Below are 13,019 nucleotides of genomic sequence, written 5' to 3'. Positions count from 1 at the left end.
CACTTATTCTTTTAAACTGATATACATAAATTAGAGAGGGCAGGAATGCTACATCATAAAATGCTTTCGGGGCCCATATGCAGTGATATGACAAAATGAGGGACAAACTCTTTGCAGTGAGTTCTGAATCCAGTGACTGACTTGGTGATGATGTGAGCAGAATAGCAGGGGCGCTATTTCATATTTGGTGGCCAGGAGGCAACTTTAACTGTGACTCCAAGGGCTACTTAGGCACCTGAAAACGCTAGGTTATTTTTTTTTGTTTTGTTTTTTTTTTGCAGATATTAACTTAGAAATTAGCTGATAGGAGCACTGTATCTGATTCCTATGTAAAAAAAAAAAAAAGAGGATTTAATAAATATTAGACCTCCTTTTCTGAATATAACCTAGGCTCAGTGCTTTGCTGTATTCTATTGCTGAGAATAGCCCACTTCCACTTTAATTGAATTGTCTCATTAGCACTGACCCCCCACTTGATAAAGCAACTCCCATCTTTTCATGTATACCTGCCTACTGTATGTTCCACTCCATGCATCTGATGAAGTGGTGTTTAGCCCACGAAACCTTATGCCCAAATAAATGTGTTAGTCTCTAAGGTGCCACAAGGACTCCTCATTGTTTTTGCTGATGCAGAATAACACAGCTACCCCTCTGAAACCTGTATTTTTTCTGAATCCCCTGTTCTCTCTAAAACAACCCCTCCTCCTTCTCCCCCCTCCACTGAGGGATTCCTCTTTTACAAGCTAAACTTCCATACCTTTCATTTAATCACCAGCCCTTTCTTATCTTAGGGCTTGTCTACATCAGAAAGTTGCAGCGCTGGTGAGGGAGTTACAGCGCTGCAACTTAGGAGGTGTACACATCTGCAGGGCACCACCAGCGCTGCAACTCCCTGTTTGCAGCGCTGGCCGTACTCCCATTTTGTCTCGGGTGTAGAGGATCCAGCGCTGGTGATCCAGCGCTGGTAATCAAGTATAGTCACTTACCAGCGCTTTTCTTGACCTCCGTGGAATAAGCAGGTATCCCAGCATACCTGAGGAAGCCTCTGGTAATCAAGCTGGTCTCCTTCCCCGGCTTGCTCTCGCGTTCCCGGAACCCCGAGCAAGCAGCTCTCCTTCCCTGAGGTTTGCTGGGTGGTTCCGGGAAGGCGAGAGCAAACCGGGGAAGGAGACCAGCTTCGCCGCGGTTTGCTCTCGCGTTCCGCGAACCCCGAGCAAGCAGGTCTCCTTCCCTGAGGTTTGCTGGGTGGTTCCGGGAAGGCGAGAGCAAACCGGGAAAGGAGACCAGCTTCGCCGCGGTTTGCTCTCGCGTTCCGCGAACCCCGAGCAAGCAGGTCTCCTTCCCTGAGGTTTGCTGGGTGGTTCCGGGAAGGCGAGAGCAAACCGGGAAAGGAGACCAGCTTCGCCGCGGTTTGCTCTCGCGTTCCGCGAACCACCCTGCAAACCGCAGGGAAGGAGACCTGCTTGTTCGGGGAACGCGAGAGCAAACCGCGGCGAAGCTAGTCTCCTTCCCCGGTTTGCTCTCGCGTTCGCCGAACCCCCGAGCAAGCAGGTCTCCTTCCCTGCGGTTTGCAGGGTGGTTCGCGGAACGCGAGAGCAAACCGCGGCGAAGCTGGTCTCCTTCCCCGGTTTGCTCTCGCGTTCGCCGAACCCCCGTGCAAGCAGGTCTCCTTCCCTGCGGTTTGCAGGGTGGTTCGCGGAACGCGAGAGCAAACCGCGGCGAAGCTGGTCTCCTTCCCCGGTTTGCTCTCGCCTTCCCCAAAACCCCTTGAAGCCGCCCAACAGCGCTGCAGTGTGGCCACATCTAACACCACTTGCAGCGCTGGTTGCTGTAAGTGTGGCCACTCTGCAGCGCTGGCCCTATACAGCTGTACTAATACAGCTGTAACAACCAGCGCTGCAAAATTTTAGATGTAGACATGGCCTTAATCACCTTGCCTCTGTTTGTAAACAAAATGCTAACTCCCTGCCCAGGGGCACATCTCCTCTGCACAACTTAGATTTCACAGGAATGCTGTGCTGTAGTTAAGAGCTCCACCTGGGAGCTCCCCAGAGGTGAAAGTAAGCTGGTATGGTCCGGTACAGTGTACCGGCAAGAGCTTGTACGCCGTGCTGGACTGGACCGGCTTCCCCAGCGGTGATTTAAAGGACCTGGGGCTCCCCACAGCGGCCGGAGCCTCTGGGCCCTTAAATCCTCACCGGAGCCCAGCAGCTGGGATCGGGCTGGGATTTAAAAGGCCCGGTGCTCCTGCCGCTGCTGGGAGCGCCGGGCCCTTTATTTTGCCCCACAGCCTCAGAGCTCCCAGCTGCCTCTGCAATCTTTAAAGACCACACCTCTTCTGGTTGAGGTCACGCCACCACTCAGGACTCCAGCGTATCAGTAAGTCCGTTCAGTTACTTTCACCCCTGAAGCTCCCAAACCTCCTGTAGGAAACTCTGGGGGCGAGGAATTGGAAATACTGGGGCACTGTGATGCCTGGATGAATGAGCCTTGGTTGGTGGGTTGTGTGGCTGCTTTGTTCTCAGTGTTGGGAAGGCCTGTGTTCTACTGTGAGAATAGCTGATGCACTTATATTCCCACTGACCAATTTTGCCCTGCTTCTGTCCACAGGTTCATGGAGTCTGAACTGGATTTAAATGACATCATTCAGGAAATGCATGTGATTGCGACCATGCCTAATCTTTACCACCTGCTGGTGGAGCTGAACGCTGTGCAGTCTCTCCTAGGGCTGCTTGGACATGATAATACAGATATCCTTTTAGTGTTAGAACACGTCTCCCAGGGGTAAGGCTTTCTGCAGGCACCTCCGCAATCTCTTGTGCTCCATTTTCACACAGACTGTGTAATGGGGCAAGGCCAGATGGCTACAGTAAAGTACTGAGGAACAGGTATGTTAGCCCCAGGCTAAACAGATCCCTAGTACCATGGTAACCAAATGGCAGTTGCTCCAGGTTAATCAAGGCACCTGGGGCAAATTAAGATCTTTCTAGAAGGCAATGGAGATAGCTACATTGATTAGAACACCTGCAGCCAATCAAGGCAGGCTAGTCAGGGCACCTGGGTTAAAAAAGCTCACTCCAGTCAGGCGGGAAGGAGCCAGAGGAGAGGAAGTGCGTGTGAGGAGCTGGGAGCAAGAGGCACAAGAAGCTGAGAGTGAGAGGGTGTGCTGCTGGAGGATTGAGGAATTATCAGACAATCAAGCATTATCAGACATCAGGAGGAAGGTCCTGTGGTGAGGATAAAGAAGGTGTTTGGAGGAGGCCATGGGGAAGTAGCCCAGGGAGTGTAGCTGTCATGCAGCTGTTGCAGGAGGCACTCTAGACAGCTGCAATCCACAGGGCCCTGGGCTGGAACCCGGAGTAGAGGGCAGGCCTGGGTTCCCCCCAAACCTCGCAACTCCTGATCAGACACAGGAGGAGTTGACCCAGACTGTGGGTTCCACCAGAGAGGAAGATCACTGAGGTGAGCAAATCTGCCAATAAGCGCAGGACCCACCAAGGTAAAGGAGGAACTTTGTCACAACTGCTAGATATTTTTTTCTCTTCCCTTCCACCGCTTTAAATTTGCATCGTCTTTTTTTCACCTGAAACCCTTCTTTACTCAGCTACTCTCTCTCCTGAACATTTCAGTGTCCTTATTTTCCCCTTCCGAGCTGTTAATGTACACGTCATCTCATTTGAGGAATTAGCCTTAATTTCATTTTTAAAGGTTTTGTTTGGGCACTCACGTAAAGTGGAGGGCTAATCACAGACAAGCATGCAGTGCACTTTCCTTTACAAATGCTGCTGAGGATTTGGCACCTGAATGCTAGTATGCATCCATTCATGCTATTTATTCCAGTCCTTGTTCCCCAAAGGTTCTACCAGGGAACCTCAGTTTTGGCCCATGTCTGCTGTGTACTAGTGGTTTGTCTGTCCTGAACAGAAGCACCATAACTGCACTATTCCCTTTTGTTGCCAGGACATCTAACCTTCAGCTTAGGAGCAGATTGACACAAGATATTTGGCTTACCAGTGATATGCATGAGAGGCAAAGACTAGTTTAACCTAACTTAAAATCATGTAACAGCTTCCCCTTCTTCCATTCCAGAGGGAGGCTGCATGTACTGTGTTTGAACCAGCATTAGTGAATTCATGAGGCGGCCTGGTCCAAGGTTAGGGCACTGGATTGGGAAATGAGACCAGGGGTTTCTTCCAGTGGCTCGCTGTATGACTTTGGGCAAGTCACTTGCAATCTCTCCGCCTCCTTTTTTCCATTTGTGAAAAAGCAGATGATAATGCCTGACACTTTTCTTAGGCCCTTTGAGATTTCCAGGTTAAAAGTGCTGTAAAAATGCTAAATATTTATTATTGTTTGATTTAAGGATGTCATTTTTCTCTTTTAGCAATTTTTTTCTTGCATTTAAGGCACTGTATTTTTTTAAAAAATGATACAATCTTTGCAAATAGATATAGTGATGGTATTATAAAAACATATTTTTAAAATCTCATTACAGTGCAGTTTTCATCAGAGAGCGCTATTTACAGGGTTGACTATTTTAACTTGCATCTAACATAACCTTGGTCTGCTAGAATGCTGATCTCTGCAAAATAGCCAACACCGCTGCTGTCTTATCTGCGATCTGTAATAGAAATTATTCTCAAGTATAAGGTTGTTAACAATTTACTGTTGTACAGCTGGAAATGCCTACCATGCATAACCAGTTTCATGGACATCATGATTTAATATTTTATACCTTCACCAGAGACCTCAGGCTTTTTGTGTACAATGTGCAGAGCACTGAAAGGTTATCTTGAATTTGTCATTCTCAGGGAAAACATAAACTATGGGGATTTTGACTGGGATCAGAGGTCTGGTTCATGGTGACCTTAAGAGCTGGAGCATATGGGAACACAGCTTGTCTTGTCCTTTCAGCCATAAAAAGATGTCTTGGGATCACTTGTTAAGGGCCTGTCAGTATTTACACTGCTAGCTTCTCCCCCTCCCCTTTTTTTTGTGGTAAAGGAGTTAAAACTTGTTTGTCAGTTAGTTTGGGGGCAGAAATTTGGCCTGTGAGCTGTAAACCTGGGAGAAAACGTATTTCTTGTTACCGGCTTGTAGAAATCTTTTCAGATGTGTTGGAAGCAGACTGTAGGCTGCAGTAGCACCTCTCTCTGTGCTAGGTTATTGCTCAAGCCAAAAATGCAAAAACTGTTGAAATGAAGCTCCTAGACATACAGGAAATAGGGCTCTTCATTCAGGTCTCCTGGTGGCTTTACTAAAACTAAACAGGATAAGGTTTTAAAATAGTTTTTCCAAAGGGAACACCGAAGGACAGGTTCTTCACACTTCATTTAGGTTAGTGCCTTGGAGGGGCTAATGCAGGGAGGGGATGGAGAGGTGTGGGGATGAATCCCAGGTGATCTGTTTAGGTAGCTGTTGAACTGAGTTAGTGCAAAAGATGTGAGTAAAAGATAATGACTAGGCTGTGACTTAAATTAGCAAAAGTCAGGAGAGCCAGAGAAGCCTTTTCCTTTGTCCTGAACTCGCCTGCACAACTGGCATCCTTGTTGGCAGGCTCAGGAGAGATTCCATGGATGGAAGTGCCATAGAAGCTCCACTATCCTGACCAGTAGAGAGACTGCAGCACAATCACCGGTAGCTGGGGGGAAAACATCCTGCACATGCCATGGTGCATTTCTTACGTGGCTAGAGGATTTCAGTTTCTTTAGCACTAGCAATTTGGTGTTGTCTTTAGTGGTAAATGTATAGGTGACTGTTTCAAAAGTGACCTAGGAAGCTGTCACTGGCTTTTAATGGGTCTTGGGCTCCTAAGTCACTTAAACACTTCAAAACTTTACTTATATGTTTAGGTGAGCAGAGGCCTGACTCTGATGTTTTACGAGCGTAACCTGTGTTTTTGTATCAGCAAAACTAGTCTCACTTCACTAAGGGTAGGTCTACTCTACAAGTGAAGGTGCGATTGTAGCGCAGGCAGGTGATACCTGTGCTAGCCTCAGTCTCGCTAGCATGGGTAACAGTAGCTGTGTAGACGTGGCAGGATGGGTTCAGCAGGGTCCATCCCACCCCATCTGCAGTGCTGTTGTTGCCCGTGCTAGGCAGATTAAAGCTAGTTCAGGTGTATCTCCTCATGCCAAACTCACCCCCTTAGATGGGTGCTGCTGCATGTGAAGTAGGTACTATCACTTACTGATCTGAGGATTCTGCAGTGCCTGGATGTAGCGGTTTGAAGTGGGAATGAAATGGCAGTCGTATTACAGAATTTCCTGGGTTTGGTTAAGTCAGGACTGTAACCTTATTAAATAATGAAGTATATAAAAATACATTTCCATTCTTACATAAATGGATGCCTAGTTTATTAGCCTGTGGATTTTAAAGAGATCCTTCAGAATCTTACTATGTAGGACATCTTGACAGCTGGATTTCTTGTTCTGTCCCAGTGGGAATTGGGCAGGATTGATCAGTGTGTCTGAGAGAATAGGAAAGTTGGTCTAATGAGAGGGAATACGTCTGGCTGTACTAAAGAGCTATGTAGCTGTCAAAAGAACCATGTGTTATACAGCCCAGTGTTAATGAATTAAAATTGGCTGGCAGGATTTGTGCAGTTTTCCTGTGGGGTGCATGGTTATAGACGCATGCTGTCCTAATTGGGCCAGGCAGAAAATGGTTATCATTCCATCGTCATATTACGGCCTTGTTCGTGGGGTGCATGCTATGCCAAGGTAGCGATGGTATTGGGAGGATAATGCACACAAATCAAGTTGCTACATTTTTCTGTGCTCCTAACTAGAGTTTTAACAATTGCTACAATGTAAAATGGCTGGTAACCAGTTGCACCAGCTCTGGAGTATTTAATTGGTTTAAAAATGACAAAAAGCAGATGGCACTGGGGAACAGTGAAATTGCCAAATACAGCGAATAGATGATCATATTGCAGGATTACTCCCAATGACTGAAATCAGTTAGTTTTAGTGCTTATGAAAACAAGGGCTGCTAAAGCAGTGCCCGCACTTATGCTTGGTCTTCCTCTGTCGCTCTGCTCTGCTCTGCTCGTCACACGCTCCTTGCTATTCCAGTCTCGGCAGTCGGTGAGCAATCACGCTCATGTTGTGCCAAGTATGAAGATAAATGAGGTCTTGATTATGACTTTGGTTATCCTTAACATCTCCCACATGTGTCCATAGCCGTGGTGGATCTGCTTCAAGAACTGACGGACATAGACACGCTCCATGAGAGTGAAGACGGAGCTGAACTCCTCATTGATGCTCTAGTAAGTAGCAATTTCAGTATCTCCAGACTAGGCTGATCAGTGGCCACCTTATAGAGGGGCAGGATGCGTTTTTAGATCTTTTTATAAAAGGATTTTTTATACCTGTGGCATCAATGCTCCCTCTAATATTTTACACCCGTGTGCGGAATGAATTTTGTTATGTGCACCAATATGGAGGTGATGTATGGAGGTGATGTATGGTGGGGGTGGGGCTGAGGGGTTCGGAGTGTGGGAGGAAGCTCAGTGCTGGGGAGAGAGTTGGGCTGCAGGGTGGATGAGGGCTCTGTCTGGGTTCTTGGGCTCTAAGGTGGGGCTCAGAATGAGGGGTTTGGGGTGCAGGCTTCCCTCGGGCTGCGGTGGGGAGAGAGAACGCCTGTCAGCCCTTTCTGGCTGCGGTAGCTTCAGGGCTGGGGGACAGGTGCCTTTCCCTGGCCGAGGCAGCTCTGGGGCTGGGGCTGGGGCCGGGGCCAGGGGAAGCAGCCCTTCCCCACCTGCACGGTCCTTGATAGCCTGCTATGTAGCAGTGCAGCTTAGAGGGAACTTAGCCTGTGGTTCTCAGTGTGGGGCAGAACTGTGTTGCTCCTAGTCTGTTTGAATAATCCATTTTCTTTTGAATGGCTTGAGATACTGTGAATACAGCCATGACGGGTTTCTATTCTGGTATGAATGAATTCTTGGGGCAAGTTCCTCCTCTGCATCACCAGACCACCTGATTTTTGGAAGGAAGGGCTTGTTTTTAATTAGCTTTGTGTGGGGATGACATGTTTCTCTGTGTCGTATCTTACTGTGCTTCCTGTATTGTTATAGCAGGAGAATGATGGCAGTTCTGTGACAGCAGCACAGTGTCATATTGAATTAAATAGGATCTTGATACCTGCTCTTGTGCTTCCTTTGCAAAGCAAGGCAGTTCTCTGATCTACACATACTGGGAAAATTGAAATCTGACATAGTTGGTTCAGAGATTTTTATTACTTTTTTTTTAAAGCGCAGAAGGGCCATTTTGATCATCTAGTCTGACCTCCTGCATAATGCAGCCCATAGATGTTCACCCAATATTGCCTGCTTCAAGCCAACTAACAACGGCTTGATCCTACCAAGGAAAATGCTCAAAATTCTTCATGTATAATCCAACAAACTCATCCTGCCACATACTTATTCTGAGCGTGGAAGAGAATTTAATTATCTCTTACTCCACAGAGAAAACAACTGCATGTTGTGGTCCTGTACCAGTTGAAAAGGCACTACTACTGACGTCTTACTTTCCCTCGTGAAGGAACTCTCTGTTTAGTTAACAGTACCGAGTGCCTCTCATCTGCTATGTTGGTGGGATACCCTCTTTTCCTGGTGTTTGGGCAGGATATCCTTTTTCACAGCATTGTAGTAGAAGGTGAAAGCTCCCAGTGTGAGCAGGAGTACATTGCAGGGAAGGGAAGCCATTAGAACTATTTGTAACGGTATGCAAGAGATGGAGTCCATTCTCCTTTCAGGCAGTTTCTCCAAGTGAATTGCTGTGTTTGTGAAACACCTAGACTCTGGCTTGGTCTCTAACTATTATGTTGAGATTAAGGGGCTAGGGATTATGGTTTCTTAGAGGAGCAGAGTGAGAAGACAGCTGTATTCTTTCTCCTACAATCCCTCTTGCCTAGTTGCTGTTATGTTGCCTTCCACAGGTTAATTATGGTGGCCCTGAGTTGAGTTCCTCTGGCTGGCCTCTGAGCTGTTTTTAATTACTGTCCCTTCATAGAAGGGTTGCTGGATGAATGAAATGGAAGAGGGGAGCTAATAGGGAGGGTCCTTTCTATACAATGCACTGAAAGCAGTACATTGAACAAAAGCTCTTTCTGTGTGTTTCTTGTCACCAGCCCACAATAGCCAGGTTTGATTGTTCACTTGAAAGAAACAGGTCAGCCATGTCATGAGAAAACCCGAGCTATCTGCTTCTGGAATCTAGATGGCTCCTTTATTTTAAGGATGTGGGCATCACCCTGGGAGACCTGTTTAGAGGTTGTTGCATTACCTACTACAGCAAGCTAAACCCTGCTGTTACTTCACTCTCTGAGCTTATAGAAAACCTCAGTTAGCAAATGGTATTCGTGATTGGGGAGACACTGTGCTTGCAATTTCCACTCTCCTGTTTAAAACTGAGGATTGTCACATTAGACTTTAGCTAGTAGCAGGACTAAAGTAATACTGGGATCCACAAACTTCAGAATCTGGATTTCCGTTTCTGCTATTGACCTGCTCTGTGACCTGGAACATGTCATTTCATCTCCATGTATGGGGAGTGGAGATCTTAACATGGGTGTTGCATGCCGAAATGTACCGATGTGTTGACATATGTAAGCTCTCTGGGGCAGGGGGTGTCTTCCTGTATGGTGCACAGAGCCTGGGCTTTAACTCAGCCAGCTCAGCCCGTGCGTAAGTAGGACTCACCTTGTTGTGATGGAGCATTAGCAGGCATTAGAATAAGCTAGATAAGGTGAGCTTACCTCACACCTTTCAATCCTAGGCGAAGCAGTGCCCAAGTGAACGCCGTCCAAGGCTTCCCCCAAACTGTCATAAAAGTCAAATTCATTTTTAATCATTTACAGTTGGCTCTGGCCAGGGTGGCTACGTGATGTCACATATAATGGAAGCCAAACCCATCCTTTTTTAAACCTGTCTTTCTGCACCTAGAACTAAAACTTCCCTCTGTGTGACTGCTGACCCCTTACGCTGTGATGCTGCCTTCACAGGCATTGTTTCAGCTGCTTTCTGACAGCCAAGGACAAAATGCAGATAAACCATCAACAAGCAGTTGAAACTAGGGGAGCTGCTTTTATAGCTGACAGGCAGCTGATGTGTCTCGCACTTTGAAATTCAGGGCGATTATAAGTCAATCAGGGTGATTTAGGGAATAACAGACTGTGAAAAGGTTCATATTTTTCCTCCAGATGTTTGTTTTATCTGACACAAAAATTGTCTAATTAAGAAAAATGAAGTGGTGAATTTACTTTGTGTATCCTTTGCCAGCTCTGAGATTTCAGAGCACGATTGTTCATGTCTCTTGATCAGAGGCATGCTTTCTGGAGTGTTTTTGTTGTGCTTATTGATTTCCCCCCCCACCCCTCCTTTCTCTCCCATCTCCACCCCAATCCTCTTTTCTCCATGTGGCCTCAATGCCTTAGGTTGATGGCCAGGTTGTGGCCTTGCTGGTCCAGAATTTAGAGCGCCTAGATGAAGGTGTAAAAGAGGAGGCTGACGGAGTCCATAACACGCTTGGTAAGGGGATATTACAGTACAGTATCTCTTTTTGATACAGTCAACAGAGGAGCGGGTGTATGTAGTCTGTCCCTGTTGTGAACTACCACAGGGGGCAGAAAAGGCCTTGTGTGAATTTCGTGTAATACTGTTTTCATTTAGCTTGCATGTAATAAAGCATAAATCTGTTCAACGGATAACTTCATTACAGGAAGCTGTATTACTTTAAGAGGCTTCCTCCTCTTCATGTATTAAAGTATTAACTGTATTTTTCTGTGGTCTGCCAAAAGAGTATCTTCATTTATCACAGCTGTTTCTTAGGAATAAATGTGCCATTAATTTGTTACCATCTAGAGCAGTGTTTCTCAAATGCAGATTTTTCTGCGGCCTAACAGCCTCCTGGGCGGAGATGGGGGAAGGAGGGCAAAGCAGTGGCCTCTCCCTGCAGCACCCAGCTGTTCCTCCTGGCTGCCTTGGTGTTTGCTGGCAGCACCATTAGGGGATCAGCAGCCTGCATCACGCAGCCTCCTGGGGGCTCCGGGAGGCACCTCAGCAGACACATGGGGCCAGTGTGTGTGCTCAGCAGACTTCGGGTTTCAGGCCCTTAGGCCACCAAAAAAATTGTTCTGAGAACCCCTGATCTAGAGCCCAGGAAATATACCCTATAACACAGCAGCTCTCGGCCCTTCCAGACAACTGTACCCCTTTCAGGAGACTGATTTGTCTTACGTACCCCTAAGCTTCACCTCACTTAAAACCTACTTGCTTACAAAATCAGACATAAAAATACAGAAGTGTCACAGCCACTATTACTGAAAAATGACTTTCTCATTTTTACCATATCATTCTAAAATAAATCAATTGGAATATAAATATGTACTTACATTTCAGTGTATAGTATGTAGCAGTGGTTTTCAAACTTTTTTTCTGGTGACCCAGTTGAAGAAAATTGATGCCTGTGACCCAGCGGAACTGATGATGAAGAGTTTGGGGTGTGGGAGGGGCTCAGGGCTGGAGCAGAAAGTTGAAGTGTGAGGGTGAGGGCTGCAGGGTGGGGCTGGGAATGAGGGGTTCAGGGTATAGGAGGGGGACCTGGGCTGGAGCAGAGGGTTGGTCTGTGGGAGGGGGTCAGGGCTCTGGGCTCAGGGTGCAGGCTCTGGGGTGGGGCTGAGGATGAGGGGTTTGGGGTGCAGGAAGGTGCTGTGGGTTTTTAGGGGGCTCAGGGCTGGGGCAGGGGATTGGGGTGCAGGCTTACCTAGGGCAGCTCCTGATCTGCGGCACGGCAGGGATGCTAAGGCAGGCTTCCTGCCTATCCTCAGACCATGCTGTGCCACGGAAGTGGCCAGCATAGGTCCAGCTCCTAGGCAGAGGCACACAAGTGGCTCCGCGCGGCTCTTACCCGTGGGCACTGCCCCCAGCGCTCCATAGCTGGTGCTCGGGGTGAGGGCAGCACACAGAGCTCCATGGTCGCCCCGCCTAGGAGCCGGACCTGCTGGCCGCTTCCAGGGCGCAGCGCGGCATCAGAACAGGTAGGGACTAGCCTGCCTTAGCTGGGCAGCACCGCAAATGGGACTTCTAATGGCCTGGTCGGTGATGCTGACCAGCGCTGCCATGACCCAGTGCCTTATATTCCGCGACCCAGTACTGGGTTCCGACCTGCAGTTTGAAAACCACTAATAGAGAGAGCAGTATAAACGAGTCATTATCTGTATGAAATTTTAGTTTGTACTTACTTGGCTAGTGCTTTCTATGTATACAGCTCTGCATATCTGTGGATATCTGCTGACCAGGTTTGCGTTTCGCGGATTGGATGCGGATCCGTGCACATCTCTGTTTCTGTAGCCTGTTGCAAAACTAGGCAAATATGTAGATGAGTTGATGTACCCACGGAAGACCTCTGAGTACCTCCAGGGTCCACATCTCCTGGCTGAGAACCACTGCTGTAACAACATTACTTTAGGGGCCCTCAAACTTTTGCACAATTTGGCGACTGTTTTGCAGAATGCTTCTATTCTGTCATCACCTTCCCGTCTTAGAGTCACGTAGTATCCTTTTGGCAACCACAGCAATGGCTTCTTAACAAATCATATTAGGAAAATAAATAGATATTATGGTTTGTCTCTTCATGCAAATGAAAACAGGGAGTTGTTAGTACCTTGTGACCATCCACGTATGTCTTGGGGGGCCACAATTTGTTAACAACTGAGGTACAGTATTTGCTTATTTTAAATGTTCATTATTGTTTCTCTGTAAGCACAGTACTTAAAGCGAATGAGAGGCTGTTCTCTGAAAAATCTTTTTCTTTAGAGTAATCCATTAGGTGGGCTCCATTTCATTGTCTTTACACGCACACTTCTGTGGCCAGTTCAAATTTGACCTGCGGGACACTCAAAGCTGTGCTGTCAGGGACTTTTGGTACTCATTTAAAGCTGTCATTTCTCTGGCTCTGCATCCTTCCTGAGAGCTGGAGGAATGTGAGGCTGGAAGTAGGAATCTTTGTTTTGTTCAC

The 13,019-nt window shown here is 47.2% G+C and overlaps 1 protein-coding gene across 1 annotated transcript in view; it reads left to right on the top strand.

The window, feature by feature from the left end:
* Nucleotides 1-13,019, top strand: part of CTNNBL1 (catenin beta like 1) — a 99,285-nt gene that overhangs the window by 19,810 nt on the left and 66,456 nt on the right. Inside the window, exons 4-6 of the mRNA XM_050917728.1 lie at nt 2,611-2,752; nt 7,175-7,270; nt 10,438-10,531. Of these exons, the coding sequence (XP_050773685.1) occupies nt 2,611-2,752; nt 7,175-7,270; nt 10,438-10,531 (332 nt within the window). The remainder of the gene's footprint in view (nt 1-2,610; nt 2,753-7,174; nt 7,271-10,437; nt 10,532-13,019) is intronic.

Source organism: Gopherus flavomarginatus, chromosome 11 (genome assembly GCF_025201925.1).
Source record: "Gopherus flavomarginatus isolate rGopFla2 chromosome 11, rGopFla2.mat.asm, whole genome shotgun sequence".
Taxonomy (NCBI): domain Eukaryota; kingdom Metazoa; phylum Chordata; order Testudines; family Testudinidae; genus Gopherus; species Gopherus flavomarginatus.
This window is presented reverse-complemented; position numbering and strand designations above follow the sequence as displayed.